Source organism: Delphinus delphis, chromosome 2, assembly GCF_949987515.2.
Source record: "Delphinus delphis chromosome 2, mDelDel1.2, whole genome shotgun sequence".
Lineage (NCBI taxonomy): Eukaryota > Metazoa > Chordata > Mammalia > Artiodactyla > Delphinidae > Delphinus > Delphinus delphis.
This window is the reverse complement of record NC_082684.1, coordinates 11,436,487-11,461,193: the sequence shown is the minus strand read 5'-3', so window position 1 is coordinate 11,461,193 and position 24,707 is coordinate 11,436,487. Positions and strand designations below refer to the sequence as shown.

The 24,707-nt window shown below is 38.2% G+C and overlaps 1 protein-coding gene across 3 annotated transcripts in view; it reads left to right on the top strand.

The window, feature by feature from the left end:
- The window catches only part of UNC79 (unc-79 homolog, NALCN channel complex subunit), a 201,779-nt gene that overhangs the window by 78,112 nt on the left and 98,960 nt on the right, over positions 1 to 24,707 (top strand). For all 3 annotated transcript variants that reach the window (XM_060003340.1, XM_060003338.1, XM_060003341.1), the window contains exons 12-20: positions 4,895 to 5,085; positions 5,664 to 5,787; positions 7,789 to 7,929; positions 10,132 to 10,353; positions 12,355 to 12,582; positions 16,651 to 16,792; positions 20,341 to 20,420; positions 20,505 to 20,653; positions 22,760 to 22,917. In XM_060003340.1, coding sequence (XP_059859323.1) covers positions 4,895 to 5,085; positions 5,664 to 5,787; positions 7,789 to 7,929; positions 10,132 to 10,353; positions 12,355 to 12,582; positions 16,651 to 16,792; positions 20,341 to 20,420; positions 20,505 to 20,653; positions 22,760 to 22,917 — 1,435 coding nt within the window. The remainder of the gene's footprint in view (positions 1 to 4,894; positions 5,086 to 5,663; positions 5,788 to 7,788; positions 7,930 to 10,131; positions 10,354 to 12,354; positions 12,583 to 16,650; positions 16,793 to 20,340; positions 20,421 to 20,504; positions 20,654 to 22,759; positions 22,918 to 24,707) is intronic.

Sequence of the window (24,707 nt, the reverse complement as noted above, 5' to 3'; positions counted from 1 at the left end):
TGCCTCCATTGTTTTTCCGAGGTCCTGGATCATCTTCACTATCATTATTCTGAATTCTTTTTCTGAAAGGTTGCCTATCTCCACTTCACTTAGTTGTTTTTCTGGGGTTTCATCTTGTTCCTTCATCTGGTACATAGCCCTCTGCCTTTGTATCTTGTCTATCTTTCTGTGAATGTGGTTTTTGTTCCACAGGCTGCAGGATTGTAATTCTTCTTGCTTCTGCTGTCTGCCCTCTGGTGGATAAGGCTATCTAAGAGCCTTGTGCAAGTTTCCTGATGGGAGGGACTGGAGGAATATTTAATTTTTAAAAGCTCTTATTTTTTTAAAGCCCATTTAGAATGGAGATCTTTTAAGGTGTTTTATAAATAATTTGGCAAAACCATCCAGAGGAAGAAAATACCATATATACATACCATACATATATAAACTTACAGGCAGACACAAATACAGACCTCATAGAAAATACAGACCTAATACAAAACTCACTAGTTTATATAAGAGCTGGTTTTCATCTTTACCTCACTTTTATTCAAATTATGTTTCTAGCAGATGGACCAAGTTGTTAGTTAATCTGTTCAATATAGGGTTAAAGTTTTTAAGCAATATTTGTAGGGGGAGACCCTTAAGAGCTTTTTATTTGCCCTGATATATAATCTGATAGAGGCTGTGATTCAGCGTAAGACAGTTGTTTTAGTTGACTAAGAAGGTACTTTTTAAAGGCTGGAGTGTGCTAAGGAAAAAGGCATTGGAGGTTTGTTAAGGGCAGTGTTAAGTGATGCTTATCAGGAGGAGAAATAAATTTCTCCTATTTTATGAGAGGAGGCAATAGTACAAATAAAAGCAAGGCACCCCTTAGAGAGCCACAGTTAATTCCTTGAACATTTGCATTTTAAAGAGTTGATTCTCAAGTCCTTGAGAAGATAGTGCCGGGTGGTAGAAGATTTAAATGTCAAAGAGGGAGAGAAAGGATGCAAGCTTGTAAGATAACAATCTAAGAAGGTTTTCAAGGGCAGATTTGTCTCTTAACAGGTTTTGACTGGGACAAACAAATTCTCTTGGCAGCGTTGAGCTTTTACAAGCAGGCATTTTGAGGAGGTTCATGGGAGGTGGACAAAATTATTTGTGTTGAGAGTCTGCAGTTTTTAACAGGTCCAAGGTGAGGCCTTAGTTGAGAAGAGGACTCAGAGGAGCCTGTCCGAGGAGGCTGGGCCTAAGACAATTGCTGTTTAAGTGTTTCTTCTTCTGAAGGGCAGGGCAGTCCCTTTTCCAATGTCCTGCCTTTTATGGTATCTGCAATCATTTTGAGATGAATAGGGAGGCTTTGGGGCTGGGAAGAAGGATGGATGAGCTTTGGGGTTCTTCTAGAGCCACAGTTTAGTTTTTGTAAATATTCAATTAGTAAGGCAAGGCCACTTATTTTTAATTCTTCAAAGAATTAGATGACAGCCTCAATAATAACATTAAGGAGCTGGCCTGCCCATGCAACCACATTACTTTGAAGTAACCTCTTTATATCAGAAACGAGATTTTCAACTAAAGTAGAAAACAAAAGACTCCTATGATCTGAGATTTGTAGATTTAGAGCTGTGTGCCTTTGCAATATTTTTTATAAATTGTGTGACAAAGGTTTTAGGATATATTCCTTTTCTCCAAGTAGATCATTCCATTTTAGCGCAATTAAACTTCTGAGGGAAGGCCTTTATAATGGCTCCTACCAGGCTCTGAATGTCAACCTCCAACTGGGTCATTCGTAGGAGGGAGGTGGTGGAGGGGGGAGGTTTAGGGTGGGTGTGGATTTTATTTTTCTTTCTAAATCAGATTTCTGTTCTTCAGTTTTGTTAAGGGAGTCTTTTAGGCTAGCTGTGATCCTTTTTTTGGTGTGCTTCTGTCAATCTGATCCTTCCCCATTGGTAAGAGGACATTTATTTAGGGTGAGAACTCTCTAAAATCCTTTTAAACATAAAAACTTTTCCAAATCAAAGGATCCATTGTCTGGTCACTGACAATTTAGTATCTCCATAAGGATACCTGTTCCAAAATGTGACCCAAAACCAACAGGCCTTTATATGGCTTAACCATAAATTAAATAGCCAAGGGGACCTCAGTAATGATACATTCCACAATCGCAACATTATCAGTGGTAGCTCTTCTGAGTCTATGTAACTAACAACAACCCCAGAAATGTAGTCACTTCCTGAAAATGTCAGTCAATCATCTAGCGTGTTGGCCAATATGATACCAAATAGATATTTCAACTTTAAATGGAGTTTATTTGTTTTGAATAATGTGGAATTCTAGATATAACAATTAAATATTTAAAATTGGATTCATTTAAAATAAGATAGTTTTGGGGCAATTAATCTATGACCAAGGAGGCAAGAATGTACAATGGGGAAAAGACAGCCTCTTCAATAAATGGTGTTGGGAAAACTAGACATGCAAAAGAATCAAACTGGACTACTTTCTCGCACAGTATACTAAAATAAATTTAAAATGGATTAAAGACTTAAACGTAAGACCTGAAACCATAAAATGTCTAGAGGAAAACATAGGCAGTATGCTCTTTGACATCAGTCTTAGCAATATTTTTTAGACATGGCCCCTCAAGCAAGGGAAACAAAAGCAAAACTAAGCAAATGGGACTACATCAAACTAAAAAGCTTTTGCACAGCAAAGGAAACGTTCACAAAAGGAAAAGACCACGTACTGAATGGGAGGAGCTATTTGTAAATGATATATCTGATAAGGGGTTAATATCCAAAATGTACAAAGTACTCATACAACTCTTATAAAAAAATCCGATTAAAATTGACCAGAGGACCTGAATAGACATTTTTCCAAAGAAGACATACAAATGGCCAATAGGCACATGAAAAGATGCTCAACATCACTGATGATCAGGAAATGCAAATCAAAACCACAATGAGATATCACCTCACACCTGTCAGAATGGCTGTTATCAAAAAGATGACAAATAGCAAGTGTTGGTGAGGATGTGGAGAGAAGGGAACCCTCTTGCACTGTTGGTGGGAATGTAAATTGATGCAGCCACTATGGAGAACAGTATGGAGGTTCCTCAAAAAAATTAAAAATAGAGCTACCATATGATCCAGCAACTCCACTTGGGTATTTGTCCAAAGAAAACAAAAACACTAATTAGAAAAGATACATGCATCCCTATGTTCACTGCAGCATTATTTATGATAGACAAGATATGGAAGCAACCTAAGTGTCCATCAATAGATGAATGTATAAAGAAGAAGTGGTACATATATAATGGAATATTACTCAACCATAAAAGAGGATGAAATCTTGCCTTTTGTGACAACATGGATGAACCTACAGGGCATTATGCTAAGTGAAATAAGTCAGATAGAGAAAGACAAATATTGTGTGATTTCACGTATATGTGGAATCTAAAAAAACAAAACAACTGAATAAACACAACAAAACAGAAACAGAGTTATAGATACAAAGAAGAAACAGGTGGTTCCGGGAGGGGAGGAGGGTTAGGGGGAAGAGAGAAATAGGTGAGGGAGATTATGAGGTATAATCTTCCAGTTGCAAAATGAATGGGTCACAGGGATGAAATGTACAGTGTGGGGAATATAGTCAATAACTATATAATATCTTTATATGGTGACAGATGGTAACTAGGCTTATTAGGGTGATCATTTTGAAATATATAGAAATATCAAATCACTATGTCGTGTAACAGGGACTGATATGGTGCTCTAGGTCAATCATACTTCAAAAACGAACAAACAAACTCATAGAAAAAGAGAGCAGATTTGTGGTTACCAGAGGCAGGGAGTGGGGGAAAGGGGAATTAGATGAAGGCAGCTAAAAGGTACAAAATTCCAGTTATAAGATAAATAAGTACCAGGGATATAATGTAAAAACATGATAAATATAATGAACATTGCTGTATGTTACATGTGAAAGTTGTTAAGAGAATAAATCCTAAGAGTTCTCATCACAAGGGAAAAATATCTTTCTATTTCTTTAATTTCGTATCTGTAGTGACGGATGTTCACTAAACTTATTGTGGTAATCGTTTCATGATGTATGTAAGTCAAATCATTATGGTGTACAGTACACTTTAAACTTATACAATGCCGCATGGCAATTATAACTCAATAAAACTGGAAGGAAAAAAATAACATATTTTCCCACAAATCTTGTGTTATACAGTAAAGATCTAGGACCAGTCAACCCTTTGTTACTTTGATACGTATAATAGTAATATAGGATCTTTATTTAAAATCAGAATTACAAACAGAACCTCAGTTTGTAATTTTAAGTTCTTCTGCATTAGAAAATTAATATACTATCTTATTTAGTAAAAAATATAGCTTTTAAAAAAAGTCATGGATTCAACCAGCCTTAGAACATTCTTAGGGAAAAAATTGTGGCAGAATATGCAGCATAGGGGAAAAAAGTACTCTCTGTCCCTTCGTTTTCCATATGAAAAATCTTCAATACAAAGTGTACAGTAGTAGAAATCTGTGTTCCTTTGAAACACAGGTATAACTGCACGTATTTGCAATGGGTTTGTCAAACCTTAGAAAAAACGCTCCAATAGCCTGTTCACCCTACTAGGAATAAATCTTTGGAATTTTAATTCATGTGTGATTTGAGAAGTCTGCAGTAGAATAGTTCAAATTCAGTCTGTGATCATTATTTGGACCTATTTGTAACTATGGTTTCTTTTTGGTAACAAAGGGATCCTGGTGGTTTGTAGTTTTTTCCAAATCTTACTCAATATACTTGGCCCAGGTTTCAGATGTAATGGATAGTGGTCTTTGTACCCATTTCATGTAGTATTTCCTTGAGTATAAATGTAACAAGTGCACTTTGTTCTTTTCCCCTGTGGCTGTGGAAATGCCATCAGGTTGGTGGATACTGGGATAAGTCCTGTAGCACAGTGACTCAGTTGAAGGAAGGTCTCAACCGAATCCTCTGCCTGATTCCCTACAATGTGATCAGTCAGTCCGTGTGGGAGTGTATCATGCCAGAATGGCTGGAAGCCATCAGAACAGAAGTCCCAGATAATCAGTTAAAAGAATTCAGGGAAGTATTAAGGTGGGTAAGTAGTTTAATGAAGTCACCGTTAATTATGATGTTTAACATTTATCGAGCATGTACTGTGTGCCAGGCACTGTGATAAGCATTTTATATAATCTTATTTACTTTTACATGATCCTATAGAAAAATTGGAAGGTTCAAAATGAAATAGTTGCTATAAATTGTGCTAAGATGATTTGTAATTGTTCAGAAAGGATTTCATTCTTATGGGATAATAAAAAGATACACCATATTGTTTATTTTCAAATGTAATTATGATTTGGATAAAGTGGGAGAAGTACAAAGGGACAGTGTTTTTAGATGCTGGGGAGCAATTCCCTAGAAGTGCAATTCCCTAGAAATGCAATTCCTTCTGTTAAACCTGATATGAGTATGAACCCCAATGTTATTAACAACTGTATGAATTATTTATATCTATTCCAACGACATAAGCTTTTTCAGTAAAATGAAACATGCTAATAGTTCAGAACACAGACTAAACTGTTTGGTTCCCCAAATAAGATATAGATGGAAATGCAACAGTAGACCCTACTATATGCCCACTGGTCATTTACTTTTGTTGCTCTGCTTTTCAGCAAAATGTTTGACATTGAACTTTGTCCTCTACCTTTTTCAATGGAAGAGATGTTTGGCTTTATTAGTTGTCGGTTCACAGGATACCCTTCCTCTGTGCAGGAACAAGCTTTACTGTGGCTTCATGTAAGTAAATGACACTTTTGATCATTTTGGGCAATAGTTTTTAGCCTATGAACTTTAGCTCCTTGGGTAGAGGGGCAGAGAGTTATTGCAAAGAATCCTTAAACATGTATGTTTGCTCAGGACTATCTGTAGACTAGTAACTCATATGCATAGACAAATAGCTATATTTCAAATATATTAGCTATAGTTGTGGTTAATAAAATACAAATTTGTGCAATACTATTACTGAATTCATAGTAGCTTTTGGTTCTTATATTTTTTCTATCAATAGATACTAAAAGTGTAATAGCTGTCTTGTGGGAGTCTGATAAATTTTTTGATATTAAATAGGTCCTTTACTTGGAAAGGTTGAAAGTTACTGATTTAGGGAGTAGTTCATGCTATTCCCTCAGCCTGGAATGACTTCATTTCCTGTCTCCATATGTGAACTCTAGCTTATTCTTTAAAATTCAGCTCCGAAATTATCTATGAAGTTTTCTCCTATGTCACACCCTTATCTTCCCATTAGAGTTCATTATTCCTTCCCCCAGTATTCATATAGGTTCTCTGTGTAAACTCTATTTCTGTTTAATATTATAGTTAACTTTTATCTCTTTTCCTGATTACAAATGCCTGGAGTGCAGGGTCCAGGTCTTTTTCATTTTTGAATTTATAACTCCCTCATCCTTTCCTCTCAGCATCTGGCACATACTTTATTATTTAGTGTACATTCTTAAAAATGTATTAAATTGAGTTGAATTCCTGTTATAAAATTTGGACAATTTCAGAAAAGGAGGACAGAGTCAATATTTAGATTAGCTACGGATGCAGATACATTTCTGTATCATGGAAGGATGTGATCCCAAAGGCTTTTCAAGTTCTGGAGATGCCTTTCTGGGTTGTAAACTAAAGAATAATATTTTTCATAACTGACAAGTAGTAAAGGGATTTAAAAAAAAAAGTCACTTTTGGGACTCAGAATTTTAACTTTTCATCCCCGAGTAGACTTGCATAAGATAATTTCCATTTTAGCAAAGCCCATCCTTCTACAGATGGCTAGATAGCGCCTCCGTTATTCAGTTATACACCCTTTAGCTGTGCCATCTGGAGGTGAGCAGACAGGCCTGTAAACCTCCAGAGCATAGAGGTTCTCCATAGCTAGAGCAATTACAGCTTATATGTTTTACAGACTGGGCTTTGACACAATTTTGCTTTGAAGACAGAGTGCTTCAAAGCACTCTGTAGTTGAAGGAGGTTTTAAACCTCTGGTCTAACCATTTGGGGAATAGAGTGAACAATATAGTGATTGGCTTGACTCATTTATTAATTAATTATAGAAACATTTATAGAGCTCCTATGTACCAGGCACAGTAATAGGCAGTAGGATAAAAATGGGATAAGAAATGATCCTTTCCTCATACTTCCTTTTTTCAAGGAACTCACAGTGGGGAGATAGTATCAAATAATCAAATATAATAAAAAGTGATAATTGCTCTAATAAAGGTATGTACAAAGTTTTAAGAAAGCGGAGAAGACAGATGGATTAATTCTGTCTGAAGGAAGGAGGCATCTATTTCTAGAAAATTCATTACAGATAAAGTAACATGATTTTGACAGAAGGGTACCTGAGCTTGCACCAGAGAGCAAGGTCGGATGGGGCATTCAGGTCAGAGTGGGGAAGGATTGGAGGAAGATTGCTCGCAGATTATACTAGTTCAGGAGAAAAGTGATGAACTAAGGCAACAGCAGTGGTATGGAGAGGAGGGGACAGCATCAGGAGATACTTAGAAGTTTTAATAGAAAGAACATGGCGATTTATCGGGTGTGGGGAGTGGAGGAGTGGGAATGTTCAATGATAGCTTTGAATTTTTTAGCATGAATAATTGAGGATGACCGCAGATAGAATATGTGTGAGGCTAAATGTCCTTATGTTCAATAGGTCACCTTAGGGAAAAATGTTAAACATAGTTTTTTTGAGTTTTAATGTTTATATTTTGGGGGACATATGCCTTTTTTCCCCAGGTATTATCAGAGTTAGACATCATGGTTCCACTTCAACTATTAATCAGTATGTTTTCTGATGGAGTTAATTCTGTTAAAGAACTGGCAAATCAAAGAAAATCAAGAGTCAGTGAACTGGCAGGGAACCTTGCAGCTCGAAGGGTAATTATTGCCACAATTGTTTTTGTCCTACTTGTTAAGATTTTGAAAACTCTTGTCAATTATAGTGGGCCTTAAAGTCACATCCTCATAAACTGCTCTGAAAATGCTTTCTTCATCCTATCCCACTCACTCTGTTAACCTTTTAAGCACATTAAATAACAGAAAACACTGTTCTAAGACATGTTTGGTATAGTCTGTAATCAGTAAGTTATTGAGTTTTCATTTTCCTTTGAGTTTTTCTCCTACACATCTCTGCTAGCTACCTTTCATCCTCGATAAACCAAAAAGAGTAGCTTGAGCTTTTGGGGTACTATCCAATTTTGTTTTGTTTTGTTTTCTGGTGAATAAGAATTCTTTACCAGCTAGTGGGCAGATCACTGCTTCACTTTGGGAATGAGCAGTTTGGATATTTTTGTTTGCTTGCTCTTTGTTTTTCCCTATTGTGTTTTGGGAAAAGATGATCAACTAGGGGTGATTGTGAGTGATGTTGTCACTGTAAACTAACTGAGCCCATCTTATTGACCCCTTTGTACCTTTGAGGATGAGAAAATATAGTCTGGTCTACAGTGTACAAGAACTATTGGACATCTGTGATAATTTTTCTATGGAGGACCTGATAAAGTTTCTGCTGTTGTTCTGACATTCCCAGACCATGATCAGTTTTGGAGAGGTTGACTCTCATCAACGTCTCCAAGGCAGGGACTGTTCTCACCTGTCTCCGTGCCAATCCTCTCCCTAACATTTTCCCGGCTGTATACTGCAGGCCCCCAGTCATGCTACCTGCTCTCTAGGGATTAGAAAATGAGACTATAACGTGATCAGGGGATCATAGTTTGTATTCAGTGCTTTCTTTTTAAAAAATCATTACTTCTTTTCTCATCTGCCTCATAGGAGACAGCTGCCAAACATTTATATTTTATTGATTTCTTCAGTAATCTTTAATATTACAGTACATTATTAGCACTTTATACTGTGTAACATATTCACACTTAATGACATCACAGGATTGTGTGAGGCAGTTGGGAAGAGCTCATGAGCCTCATTTTACAACTACTTAACCTGAGGTTCAGTGAGCTGAAGTGATTTGCCATAGATAACGCTATCATTATCCAGGTATTCTGATTCTTAGTGGGGATACTCTTCTTTTTTATTTTAAATATGGTGTTCAAGGAGATTTCTGATCATTAGAGAGATCTTAAATAGAAAAAAGATGATTTCAGAATGATGTACAGGTATGTCAGTCAGCGTCCTGCTACAGAATTTATCCTGGATGGTTCAAATGAAGAGATTTTAATGGATACTCTGCCTATAGAGTTATGGGAAAGGTTAAGGGGGCGATGGGGTTGGTGAGGCACCCAGGAGCCAGCAGTAGCTCACTAGGAAGCCTTTATACCCCTAGGGCTGAAGGAGCAAGGGAAAATGTTCCTGGGCCTTTTGGGAGCTTAAATTATAAGGAAAGTCTGGCTAGAGGAACTATAGAGGGTGGAGATACTGCCAAAGGTGTAGCATCAAAGGAGGCAGGAGGTGGGAAGAAATAACTCCTACCTCTCGCTCCTTCAGCTTCAGGTCTTCCACTGGTGCCTCTCATTAACTGAACCCAACTGGAAGCCAGCCATCAAGAGGGCCAGGAAAGACTCAGTCCTGGGCATCCTTGGGCATAGAACAGGGCAGAAAAGGGCAGTGAGGGCCTTCTGGGGGGGAAGGATTGGGTTGGCAAACGGAGAATAAACAGTACAGCAGGCTTGACATATATTGTTTTTTCATGACAGTTTAATACTTATTATACCCAGAAACCATTTTTCTTTAACCAGTCATGTCAATCTGAGATTCTGTGCTAATGATTTTAAAAGTGATCTTGCAATGCCTGTAAGTTATCATTTTTCAGGTTATGGTTTTAAGTAGATGCAGTTTAGTTTAATTGGAAATGTTTTACGGAATGAAAAATATAATGGCAAAGAGAGCTGCCTTCATTCTTCAGGGTACTTATGTTTCATTCACCTGACAATTAGAAAGTTTAGATATTTTATTTCTTATTTTTATGTTTTGAGAAGATTCATAGGATTTGGAGGTACTAATGCCATTGGCTAAGGAAGGAAATCAGTGTGACAGCTGGAAATACCTTACACAGAGTCGTCAAATATTTTGTACAGCCATTTGAGCTCCTGTGAGTTCACTTATGTGTGTTAATGTTTTTTCTTCTAGGTGAGTGTTGCCTCTGATCCTGGTCGACGAGTTCAGCACAATATGCTGAGTCCATTTCATAGTCCTTTTCAGAGTCCATTTCGGAGTCCTATGCGTAGCCCATTTCGTAGTCCTTTCAAGAATTTTGGACATCAAGGAGGAAGGACTATTGACTTTGATTGTGAAGATGATGAAATGAATCTAAATTGTTTCATCCTCATGTTTGATCTTCTCCTGAAGCAGGTAGCTGAAGCATGAACTTCCTTTAGTTCAGAGGTGAAGAATGAGGGAAAGCATTGTATAGTGATTCTTTCTATGTGTTGGGCATCTTCGCACTTACTGAAATGATGCAGCATCGCTCAAGACATTTCACAAACTTCTATGGGGATTTCCTAAGGAGTCTGAAAAATACTTGTATGAATAACTTCAATGATGTTGACACATGAGAATGGATATGAATTTTAGAAACACCCTAGCATCATTAGAATTGATTCTGTTGAACAAATTTGGTGAACAAACTGGCTAATGCTGTTTTGGGGAAGAGCAAGGTACAACTCTGTAGTGATGGGCTGATTTTAATATATTATATAAATTTATTTTTGAAGTTAATTTTAAAAGAAAAGTTTAAAAAAGGCTTTGGTCAGGAGAACATTTTTTCTTAACTTATTATTTTGAGATAATTTCAGACTTACAGAAAAGTTGCAAGAATAGTACAAAAAATTCCCAAGTACTTTCCCCCAAATTCTCCAGATGTCAACATTTACCACATTTATTTCTCCTCTCTCTCTCTTAAATTATGTGTATGTATGAATTGTAGAATTTTTTAATGAACCATTTGAAAGTAAATTGCAAACAGGATGTCCCTTTATCCTTAAATACTTCAGAGTATATTTTCTAAAAAATGACATACTTTTACATAACCAAGTACAGTTATCAAAATCAGGAAATTAATATTGTTAAAATATTATTATCTATTATAAAACTTACAGAAATTATTCATTTGAAAAATTGATATAATAATCATACCATATTTATAGCAAAAGTAAAAAGTTATTTTTGACTGAGGACACAATCCAGCATCATTCATTACAATGATTTGTCCTGATTTATTAGTCCTTTAATCTTTGTTTATCTTTCATATTCTTGACATTTCTGAAGAGTACAGTCCAGTTACTTTATAGAATACTTCTCAATTTGAGTTTGTCTGATGTTTCCTTATGAATCAATTTGAGTTAAGCATTTTTGTCAGTCATACCACAGATGTGATGTTATGTTGTTTTCAGTGCATGATATCGGGGGGCACATGACATGATAATGTCCCATTACTGGTGGTAATAACTTGGTTAAGGTGATTTCTGCCAGATTTCTCTACTACAAAGCCACTATTTTCCCCTTTGTAATTAATAACTAACTTGTAGGGAGCTACTTTAAGACAGATTTCCTGTTTTTCATCAGACTTTCACCTTCTAGTTTTAGTATCCATGGATGATTCATACCTGAATCAATTTTTACTCTGTTGGTTACCAAATGATAATATTCTAATTCCATCATTTCTTTTAATTTATTAGCTGGCATTCTACTGAAGGAACAGGTTCCCTGCCTCTCCCATTTATATATTTGTTTGTTTAATCTACTTATACCCGAATGTAGTCATGGATTCTTTTGTTCAGTGGGCTAAAATCTGTTACTATGATTATTTATTTTGAGGCTCATTTCATCCCACATTTGGCCAATGAGAGTCCCTTCAAACTGGCTTCTGTGTTCTTTTGACATATTCCCATCATTCTTTGAACACTTCTTTAATGTCTCACATGACAGAATGTTCCAGGCTCATTTTATATTTTCCTAGCCCCAACCCTGGAATCAGCCATTTCTCCAAGGAGTCTTGGTTCCTTTAGTGGATAATGGTATTTAGAAACCAAGATCTGGACACTAGGTGAGGAACAGCATTTTTTAAATGTGTAAAATCTCACAAAGTGATGGCTTTAAAAAAGAACTCTCTTTTAAATGTCCTACATGATTTAAGAAATAATTCCTATTACTTTGTATTGTGTTTATATTCTTTTTAGAAGATTCCATGGAAAGTAATGTATGCTCATGGTCTGTAAGCCTTATCATCTTTAAATATTTATATTGTCATCAGTTAGTGAAAATTGTCCCCAATTAGTGTGCCAGTGAAATATTGGACAAAAGGACCAAACTCCTTCTTCTTCTTTCTTTTTTTTTTTTTTTGGTACCTTTCAGATGGAGTTACAAGATGATGGGATCACGATGGGCTTAGAGCACAGCTTATCAAAGGACATTATTTCCATTATAAACAATGTCTTCCAAGCCCCCTGGGGGGGCTCCCACACCTGCCAGAAGGAAGAAAAAGCAATTGAGTGTAACTTATGTCAGTCTAGTATTCTCTGCTATCAGCTTGCTTGTGAGCTCCTGGAGAGACTGGCTCCCAAAGAAGAAAGCCGGCTGGTGGTAAGCAGTTGAAGACATGAGATGATCCATGCCTAATGGTAATAAAGGCTGCAGTAGATGGTGTAATGGAGTCTTCCTCCAGTATTATCTTATGCTCCATGCTGGGTTATATGTGAGATTGCGTTAAAAGAAAGTTTCCCTGTTCCTTCTGCTAACTCAGGCTCCTGGAAAGAGACATGAGATGGAGATACATTACACAGAATTCTTGAGTCTTGAGTTAGGGTTGTAGTATATCCGTTGCTACCGTTTTCATAAATACAAAGCATTACTGGTATTCTTGAAATAACTTTTATCACAAAGTTATATTACAAAGTTTAGATAAAAATGAATACTACAAAATATAGACATCAAATATTGAGAAAGTAGATTGGTTATGGACACTGAAAATTCCTTGGTCACCTCAGTGTATAAAACCAATTGACTTGATCAACAACCAATAAAGCTTTTATTTTCTGCTTTTTAAGAAAACTGTTTAAATAGGGAACAGCTAATATATGCCATGAATTATCTACTCCATATATTAGTTATTCCCTGTTTAGCCTATTTTCCATCTAAGATACACACATCACCAAAATACCCACATAGCATCATAGGTAGATGAACCTGAATCATTTGAGCCGGTGTTCGCCATCTTCTCTTTTTCTTCCCCTAGTGTTTGTCTAGGTAGAAAGCGACTTCTTTTAAAAAATTCTCTGGGGATGTATAGTATATATGCAGTAAAGTGTTTCTTCAGTTTTTAAATACCTTTCAGCCCACGTAACTCATTAGTCCTACCTGCCACAACATAATGTTCCTGTAGTACAGTCTTTTAACACCGTCATTGGGTATATAGTCTAAAGCAGTCACAGTAATAGATGGTTCGAAAACATCGTCTAGCTTAGAGCCTAATCAGGAAGACGTTTACGTAAATGAAAAACCTAAGATGCTCACGATGATCATAGTGAGAAAGAGATGAACAAGATAGCTATGGGAGGACAGAGAGAGGATGAATCTAGGTTAGAGGTGTGATGGGGATAGGCAAGGTCTTTCCGTAGGAGATGTCTGCTGAGCACATATTTGAAGGAGGAGTGGAGTTAATGAGATGAAGGTGATAGGAGAGAAGGACTGCTGAGACCCAGGAAACTCTCTGTTTAAATGATACAGAGGAAAGGGGGTGATGATACACTCAGGAAACTACGAGTAGTTCATCGTTGCTAGAGCAGCGAGGAGGATGGCAAAGGAGTAAAAGGTAGGCTCAGTTTTATAGTCACATTTATTAAGGGCTCTGTCTGCCATACTAAGAGGTAAGGATTTTGTCTTGGCGACAATGGGGGAATCCTGAAGAATTTTAATCAGGGTGGTGATATAATTTGATGAATTTGAGAAATTCTGCCAGTGGAGGAGAGAGATTAGAGAATTTGGAGGCCAGGGACAGGTATCTAGTCAGAAGGTAATGCTGTCACTCAGGGGAGAAACAGGGGAGCCTTAACTAAAGCAATGATGGTGGTGATAAAGAGAAGGTGTGGACCTGACGGATTTTTAGGAAAGAGAATCAACAGCACTTGGTGTTTAGTTAGCGTTTAGCGATGGAAAAGTTGAGGACAAATCCATGTTTTCTGGCTTGGGAGCTGATGATGTTTCCATTTACAGAAAATTATACGTGAGTTATTGGGTGTATGCCGAAGAAAACTGTGTGTATGCAGCAGGAAATTTTTTGCCATATCGAATTTTATGAAACTCAGTTTATAATTTGATTTAGCGTCTTGTTCATGGGTGACCAAGGAACAGGGCCAGCCTCAGCAAAACTGCAAAGTTGGCAAAGATATTCTTCAGAACCTTCCCAGACACCGTTTTAGCACTGGTTTCTTTCTTCTTGGTGTCCTTCGTGTATCCCATCAATCTTTACCTCCTTCTTGCTTTCAGCTGGCTATCAAGTAATTCTTCAAATTACTGGTTAAAGTAATTACTGGTTAAAGTGTTAGCTAAAGAGGATATTTTAAAATTTTATTTATGTAAAAATTTTTTTAATTTAATTTTTATTTTATATTGGAGTATAGTTGATTTACAATGCTGTGTTAGTTTCAGGTGTACAGCAAAGTGATTCAGTTATACATATACATATATCCATTCTTTTTCAGATTCTTGTCCCATATAGGTTATTACAGATCATTGAGCACAGTTCCCTGTGCTATACAGTAGGTCGTTGTTGATTATCTATTTTATATATAGTACTGTGTATATGTTAATCCCAAACTCCTAATTTATCCCTCCCCCAACCTTTCCCCTAAAAGAGGATGATTTTAGAAGAGGATATTTGAAGGTGGGAGTTGAAAGAGAGAATAAAACTGGAATAGGAGGATAACTAGAGATGGATATTTTAAACGGTAGCTATTCCTAGTACATTCTCTCTCTCTCTTTAAATCTTCTTTTTCACCCATTTTTCAGCTTGTTATATATCTATATATAGACATACAGATATAGTGTTAAGTATATTCACATTGTTGTGCAACCAATCTTTTTGTCTTGCAAAATGGAAACTCTATACCCATCAAACAATAATGCCCATTTCTCCCTCCCCTTAACCCCTGGAGACCACCATTTTACTTTCTGTTTCTATGAGTTTGACTCCTGTAGATACCTTATATAAGTGGAATAATCCAATATTTGTCCTTTTTTAACTAAAAATAGAACTACCATATGACCTAGCAATCCTACTACTGGGCATATACCCTGAGAAAACCATAATTCAAAAAGAGTCATGTACCACAATGTTCATTGCAGCTCTATTTACAATAGCCAGGACATGGAAGCAACCTAAGTGTCCATCGACAGATGGATGGATAAAGAAGATGTGGCACATATATACACAATGGAACATTACTCAGCCATAAAAAGAAATGAAATTGAGTTACTTGTAGTGAGGTGGATGGACTAGAGACTGTCATACAGAGTGAAGTAAGACAGAAAACGATAAACAAATACCGTATGCTAACACATATATGTGGAATCTAAAAAAAAAAAAAAAAACAAATACCGTATGCTAACACATATATGTGGAATCTAAAAAAAAAAAAAAAATCTAAAAAAAAAAAAAAGAACCTAGCGGCAGGACAGGAATAAAGACGCAGACGTAGAGAATGGACTTGAGGACATGGGGAGGGGGAAGGGTAAGCTGAGACAAAATGAGAGAGTGGCATGGACATATATACACTAATAAATGTAAAATCATAGCTAGTGGGAAGCAGCCACATAGCACAGGGAGATCAGCTCGGTGCTGTGTGTCCACCTAGAGGGGTGGGATAGAGAAGGTGGGAGAGAGACACAAGAGGGAGGGGATATGGGGATATACATATGCATATAGCTGATTCACTTTGTTATACAGCAGAAACTAACACAACACTGTAAAGCAATTATACTCCAATAAAGATGTTAAAAAAGAAAATTTGTCCTTCTTTGACTGGCTTATTTCACTTAGCATAATGTCCTCAAAGTCCATTCATGTTGTAGCATGTGTCAGAATTTCCTTCCTTTTCAAGGGTGAATAATATGCTGTTGTATGCATTTTGTCTATCTGTTCATCTGTTGATGGACACCTGGGTTGCCATACCTTGCTCTCTTTAACTCACATATTATAGAAATTTCTTGCTTCTAAAAATTTGACTTCCCCCAGCAACCAGTATTTGTATGTAAATATATTGGTGTGAACCCCTTATTATTCTCTGCTAATTAAGTGCTGTGATTAAACAAAATGAGCATGGATTGGAATCACCTGGCAAGTGAGACATGCTCACAGGGATTACAGCAGAGATGAGAAAGCAGGCCTAGGAAGATTTAACAATGTTTTTGAGATTTTTTTCCATATTTATTTTAAGGGAATGAAAATATTTCAGAAAACAGCTGATCCAAATTTCCTTTAACCATTGTGGCAATAAACTCAAGTCTCTATGGGGGCACATGTGTTTGCCCTCTGGGGCTCAGCACAGGGCCTGGGACACAGCAGGTGCTCATCCATCTTTGTGGAACTAAGTGGAACCGTTCTTTACATCCCCAAAGGGCTGCTCATCTGGCTGCTTGTCATATCTGTTTCAGGAGCCCACAGACAGCCTTGAGGATAGCCTCCTTTCTTCCAGACCAGAGTTTATTATAGGCCCGGAAGGTGAGGACGAGGAGAACCCAGCAACTAAGCATGAGGAGAACCCAGGCAATCACACCGAGCCCATGGAACGTGCTGGTAGGTGGACTCTGGCTGATGGGGAGAGAGGTGTGCACATCCCAGTTTACACAGGTCTAACGCTCAGAACCCGGATTTCTTAGATCACCATTGGCTTGGGCAAGCTCAGACTTGGGTTCCTCGGTACAGACTTGTGCACATGAACCATTTCTCTCAGGATTATGAAGTGAACAGATCCAGGTTGTGTTTCCCATAGAAGAGAGGTCACTGAGCATATTTCTTGCTATCGATAAAAACCTACCCTGTCCGTGAGAGCATTACCTCTACATATAGTGAATCATGTTCTCTGTGGAGAAGTAGCTGTGAATCAAGGCTGAAGGGCCCAAGTGGAGGCTGCCAACACTCTTGAAAGCCACTCAGGGCATTTGGCCAAAGCACATAGAGGTGACCAAAGTTGAGCTCGTGCAGCTTCTGAGCCCCAGGGGCTTGGCTGTGACCCTGGATGGGCTCACCGTGAGTAGCTGTACAAGTCGTACTCTAAGGCTAGTTGGCTCTGCTGAGAGCTGGGAAGAGAGGTGACCTCTTTCTACTTTGCTTAAAGGCTCTATGTAGGTGAATTGGGACCAGCAAGATGGCAGGCAGGCCTGGAATCATCTCCAGCTCCTTAAACTCTGAAGGAGTTTCAGGAATTTAGGATGGGACTCCACGTGCCTCTGAGAAAGCCTGGTTTCTGGATCTGCACTGTGACACTCTCGGAATTTTTATCTTCTTGCTTCCACTATCCTGAATTGTTAGAATACCTGACCCCTGGGGAGCCTACTCCCCAGAACCAAAGTTTGGGAAGCTTTCCATCATTTCTTCAGTGGACAGCAAACATTATTAAGTGACTGTTTTGTGGGGCTCATTGCAAGTCACGGGGTGTCTTATCAGACCAAGATAAGTACATCATTAGTACAAAATGCTTGGTTGAAACTAACTGCTTCAGCATGATTGTGTAACTAGTTAGTTGAGGATGTATATGTTGCCTCACACTATTTAGAACCATTGAAACGTAGATGAGGGAACACCTGAGATAACCTACTTCATTGGTTTTGAGTGTGTACTTGGAGTTGTAAATCTCTGTGTTGTTTCCTTTTGACCTTCCTTAATTGGGGTGGCAATTGGTGAGAACATGTGGGCAAATGATAAAGACCCAGGCTCCCCACCCTGCTTCAACCAGAGTGTTTTGACTTGCGCTATTTCCTATGTTGGCGTTCTAAGATTTTCTTTCAACAAAGGATTCCATAGCAAGGAATTTGAAACCTGTGGATCTAGGTCAGCCTTCTCACTTTGTAGATGAGGAAAGTACATCCAAGATGGGTTAAGCAACTTGCCCATGGTCATATAGCACAAGTTATTCATTCCTGATTTATGCTTTTTTTTTTTTTTTTGCGGTACGTGGGCCTCTCACTGTTGTGGCCTCTCCCATTGTGGAGCACAGGCTCCGGACGCACAGGCTCAGTGGCCATGGCTCATGGGCCTAGCCGCTCTGTGGCATGTGGGATCTTCCTGGACCAGGGCACGAACCTGTGTCCCCTGCATCGGCAGGCAGACTCTCAACCACTGCGCCACCAGGGAAGCCCTGATTTATGCTTTATGCTTAACATGATTTCAAAACTGTAATAGAGCATCAGGGTCATCTGAGGAGCTGAAACACAAAATGAAATGAGTTCCACCTGCTCACCCCTGATTCTGGGCATACTTGGGGGCGGGGGACTGGGAATTGGAAACCCAAATATTGTACAACTAGTTAGTGGCAGGGTTGAGACTAGATCCCAGGGCCATGTTTCTATCAGGCATTGATGCCTAAGGGAAGCAACGATTTCACTTATGATCCAATAACCTGTACTCTTTAGATGTAAATATATATTTTTAAACCTGACATAGCACACAAATCAGTTCACTACCATTTTAATTTATATGTAACATTTTATTTGAACAATGGTTAAAATGAAGCAATTTGTTTTTATAAATTACTCTTTCCTTTGCTTAATTGTTGTAAACTCCACTTATTTAAACACTTGCTCTATTCATCTCCCCCAAACACTACTTCAGGCTCTGGTCACAGCCTCTGGTCTGTTTTCCTTCTTTTACTTTCTGCTGTCTTACAGGACACAGTTATCACTTGTGTCCTCAGGGAAGAGGAATTTTCTGCCAAGGCCGGCCGTCCTGGCTGCTACGCATGCTGACCCTGCTTCTGCTCTGTGGGTCTCCAGGTGTTGGTCTTGAGCTCCTCTGTCAGAGAACAGATGGGTGCTCTACTGACACGTGTTCAGCGGTTTCCCTCTCTCATTCTAGAGTATTTCCTGTTTCTGCATTTTGTGGCCTGGTGCCTATTCCTTATAGCAGTCAGAGATGTCCTCCACTAAAAATGTTAAAAGTTTCTTTCATGCTAGACCGAATGGAGTTTAGTGCTGATAACAAGTATTTAAAATACATTGGGGTGGAAGATCCCCAATACACTAGTATATACACCAAGAGGGTTTGACTCTCACTGCCTATGATCCTAGGAATGGCCAAAACTTAGAATGGTGATTTGAAAACATTTTACGTTAGTTTCTATATCTGGTTAACTTTTGAATTCTTTTCTCTAGCATGCCTCATGTAAAATATACCACCACTACCCACTATAGAGGCAAAGGTCTTTTTATTTATTTATTTACTTATTTTAAATAAATAAATAAATAAATAAATTTATTTATTTATTTTTGGCTGCGTTGGGTCTTTGTTGCTGTGCACAGGCTTTCTCTAGTTGCGGTGAGCAGGGGCTACTCTTCGTTGTGATGCACGGGCTTCTCATTGCGGTGGCTTCTCTTGTTGTGGAGCACGGGCTCTAGGTGCTTGGGCTTCAGTAGTTGCAGCACGTGGGCTCAGTAGCTGTGGCACGTAAGCTCAGTAGTGGTGGCTCACGGGCTCAGTTGCTCCGCGGCATGTGAGATCTTCCCGGTCCAGGGATCAAACCCGTGTCCCCTGCATCGGCAGGTGGATTCTTAACCACTTTGTCACCGGGGAAGTCCCAAAGGTCTTTTTGGAGCTCCTCACAGGAAGATAAAACCATGAGTAGCTCTGATTTGAATATGCTCAACTTCTTTAAAAGCCTCCCTTTTTGCACATGGGGGTCCTGTGCATGTGTGAAGAGTGTACGCTTGAGTCCTGGGGTAAATCCCTCCTTAGGTGCTAATGTAAGTTGCATATCTCTCTTTAATACCTGCTTATCTCCCTTTCAGTTAGAAGGGCAAACCTCGGCAGGCCCTAAGCCCCTTCCAGGTATCAGCAGAAATAGCTGTCCACAGGAGCCTAGGGCTGGGCTGGGGTTGCCTCAGGGAATCAAAGACATCTGAATACACAGTGGAAGGTGGAAGCTGAGGATCCTAAATCTAGAAGGTTTCCTGCACTTGCATCGTGGAAAGGATATATGCTACCTTGGAGAACAAATAAACACATTACATGAACACTTCTTAATATATTCTCTTTCTATGTTTACTCCTCTTTGTTTTATGGTCTTGATCAATTCATGAGCGGTGAGGGGAAGGAGTGATGCTAACCTTTGTGTAATTATTTCTTCCCAGCAATAAAGAATGATACTGAAAGAAAGTTTTGCTACCAGCAGCTTCCAGTAACGCTGAGACTAATATACACCATTTTCCAGGTATATTTTTTGAAATATTTGAATATTATATTTAGTAGCATTGCCGTTTTAGATAACTCAGTAAACTTGTGGTTCTTTGCCTAGGAAATGGCCAAGTTTGAAGAGCCAGACATTCTTTTTAATATGCTCAATTGCCTGAAGATCCTCTGTCTACACGGAGAGTGTTTATACAGCGCTAGAAAAGATCATCCTCAATTTTTAGCCTATATTCAGGATCATATGTTGATTGCAAGGTATGTCTTTCTAGTAGTTTCTTGTTTGTTCATATTTTAGGCTTTTATCTGTGAAAATCAATTTTAGAATAAGACGTACCAACTCATTGGGTTATTTCTCTTAGCCAGCACAGGCTAATTACCTATGGGAACTACTTTTCTTTCTTTTATGTAGTCTAATTTTTGAGTATGTCAATATGAAGAATAGTAATTGTCTTTGCTAGGTACTTTAGAAGTAGAAAAGGCAAAATAAGGATTATTTTATGCCTTTCAGTTGTTAGATGGCTTAAGAATATTGTGTACTCTAGGTGGGCTGACTTTTGTTGTTATTAAAGCGATCTCTACCAAATATGAACCCAGGCCATTTGGATTGCTGATGCCGTGGGATCTCTGCCTCAGCCTTTGGGCTTTGTATCCCAGGTTTTTCCCCCAAAGTACCACCCTGACACAAAAGCCATGGTGGACAATGTAGGGATTTGGGGAAGGGACACTCTTCCATTTTTCAAACAAGACTGCCTTAGAGAACTGGGAGAGCTACATGTTACTGGCCAAATCCAGAATTTTTTGTCACTGAGACGGTTTTCTACTAGTGCTGTGTATATATATATATATATATATATATATATATATATATATGCTTTGCCTCCTTCAACTAAATTGCAGGCTCCATGAGGGCAATTGTTTGGACATTCTTCTTATATAAGGCCTACTGTTGTGCTCTGGAAGCATCATCATCCTTCATCACACAATAACAGTAGCTCAAGCTTTTTGAGTACCTACTATGTGATAAGTACTATATATCATTTCATTTAATACAACCAGCATTGGGAGGAAACAAAAGTTCAGAGAAGTTAAGAAATTTACGCTTGGTTACACAGCCAGTTAATGGCAGGGTTGGGATTAGATCTATATTTGTCTGATTTCTACTATTAAGATGAAGCACACCGTGTTTGAAAGTTACTCCTTTTCATTCCATAGCTTTAGTACGTCTTCTCAAAAACAAGGCTCTCTAGTGACATGTACCTCAATATGTTCTCTGTAAAATGGAGATAATGTGTCACTTCTTCTTTCTCTTAGTGCTGCATTATAAGTTTTTAAAGTCAAACATAGTTTTGATTCTGATATTAACTCTGGAGCCAAATAGAAAACAAAACAAAATGAAACAAAACAAAAAGAAATAAAAGGCATACTTTAAATGAATAAAAATTTTGAAAACATTATTACTAGAAATATATAGTCAGCACTATTCTGGCATGCAATGATAGGGACTTAGCTTAAACTTGCTAAGGTATGTTTTTGACCAGTAGTAGTCTGGTTTTAAGAATGGTAGGTACTCATAAGATGTTACCAGGGATACCTCTCTCTTCTTCTGTTTTTTTTCTCTCTCTCTTTCCCCGCCCCTTTCTCCCTCCCCATCACTTAGCCTAGTTCTCTCTGTGCTGGCTTCTTCTCCTCAGGCTGTTCCTGTGAGGTGGGAAAGAGAGAGGGTTGCTAGCAGCCCTAGATTGACATTACACTTCATTCTTGAGATTTCAGAGTGCATATCAAAACCTGGAAAAAGGATGCTAGCGCTCTCATGCTTGGGTCACATGCCCACCCCTGGACTAATCACTCTTCATGACATTGATCACCCTGGGTTTTGTGTTCATTATTAGGAAAGAGAAGGTGGGGGAACTTGATTGACAGCCCTGCCAGTTGGTGGAGAGGCTGTTCTTAGTAGAGAAAGAGTTGTTCTTTGCTAGAATAAGAGGAAAAAATTTAAAAAATCACTTATCACCCCATCATCTTAACATAACTGATATCAGTTATTATTTAACAGTCATTGTTCAATTATGTACCTTCATTTATAATATACAATTTTTAACTTTTATGTTAAAAATGCACTGTTAACTGGTAGTGTTCTCCTATGTTATTACATAAAAGTAATTTCTTTAAAAAAATTAACATAGGAAAAGAGCATAGGAACGGTTTTCCAAGGGTTATACTCTTGTGAATGAGTGGAATTTCACCAAAAGCATTCCTACCAGCCCTCTGTTAACTATACTTCCCACAAACTAAGATAATAAGATTCTTTTCCTAGAAAGATTGTCATAACTGTAACCACTTTGCTTCCTCTTGATTCCCCAGCCTGTGGAGAGTCGTCAAATCTGAATTCTCCCAGCTATCTTCATTGGCAGTTCCTCTCCTTCTTCATGCTTTGTCACTTCCTCATGGTGCTGACATCTTTTGGACAATCATTAATGGCAATTTCAACAGCAAAGACTGGAAGATGAGGTTTGAAGCAGGTACCTCTGTATTAGCTTAAAAATTCTCTCTGGGTCACAAGGTAAACCAGATGTCCAGTCATGACATCTCTTTTTGGCCCTCCCTTCCCCTCCCTTCTTTTTAGAAGGCATTGTCCTGCTTGCTAGTGTTCTTTGATGGCTCTCCTTAGTTGAGCCCTTGATAATAGAATTTTTCAGAGTGGTCCTTAGGTAGTTTGACCATGTCTAGTTTTGTCTGGGATAGTCCTAGTTTATGCCTGTTGTCCAGGTGTATTTATTAATTGCACCCTTGTTTACTCTCAAATGGGTCCTGGCTTGAATAATAAATTATGTAGTCACCTAATAGGTTACTTGCATTTGAGTACCTGGGAATGTTCGTTAAAAATGCATATTTTGGGGCCTCATCCTAGACCTCCTGAATCAGAATCTCAGGAGGTGAGACCAGAAGTCTATATTTCCTAACAAGTTCTCCAGGTAATTCAGTGAAGTTTGAGAAGCTCTGCTGTTGTACTCTTGCCATTGGAGCATCAGTGACCAAATCTGGTGAAGTGATGGGTATAATTCCTACTGCTTAGAATGGCAAGTTCCCAGAGGAACATGGTAAGGAAGGAATTGGGATGTGTTCTCTTAGTCTTGCATCTGCTGGTCTCACTGTCACCCTAATCTGCTGGTACTCCCGTTCTCAGGGGGCAGCAAGCAGGGTTGGCATACCAACCTGTGCCTTATCAGAATGGTTTCATATATTTTAGTGTCTCAAAAATTTAGCAGAGAAATGGAACTTCCATCAGGTGAGTTAACTACTCTACTTTGAGTTCAGTTCCCTAATAACTGACCACTTCAAAGAGTTCCTGCTTTTAATGCCCCATGAATCCCAGGGGCTGGTTTATTTATGTGATAGCACATAATATTGTATGAAATTAGAGTAAAACCTTCTAGCAAAAGTCTACATAGTATTGGCCACATTTTATAGGCATTTGAATACAAATAAGGCAGGTAAATATTTAACTATGCTCTTTCATTACAATTTAAGGATTAGATTATTGCCAAATTAATCTTCTGAATCACAGCTCCGATTATGTTGCTTTTCTACTCAAAAAATTTTAATGGGTTTTCGGTGCCCAGAGAATAAAGTTCAGACTCCTTAAACTGGCGTTCAAAGTTTTCCATGGTCTAACTGCAAGTGTTTGCAGCCTCATTTCCCACTCTTCTTTCTACATATACCATTGCTATTTCTCCATTGCTTCCTGCTTCCCTTCATCCATGTGTTGGCCATTCTGTGCTCTCCATCTGAAATCCTCTTCTATTCAAGGTTCCATTTAAATGCCACCTCCCAAACAATGATGAACAACACAATAAATGACATTAAAAACTCTCTAGAAGGAATCAATTGCAGAATAACTGAGACAGAAGAACAGATAAGTGACCTGGAAGATAAAATAGTGGAAATAACTACTACAGAGCAGAATAAAGAAAAAAGAATGAAAAGAATTGAGGACAGTCTTAGAGACCTCTGGGACAACATTAACCACACCAACATTCGAATTATATAGGGGTCCCAGAAGAAGAAGAGAAAAAGAAAGGGATGGAGAAAATATTTGAAGAGATTATAGTTGAAAACTTCCCTAATATGGGAAAGGAATAGTTAATCAAGTCCAGGAAGCACAGAGAGTCCCATACAGGATAAATCCAAGGAGAAACACGCCAAGACACATATTAATCAAACTATCAAAAATTAAATACAAAGAAAAAATATTAAAAGCAGCAAGGGAAAAGCAACAAATAACATACAAGGAATCCCCATAATGTTAACA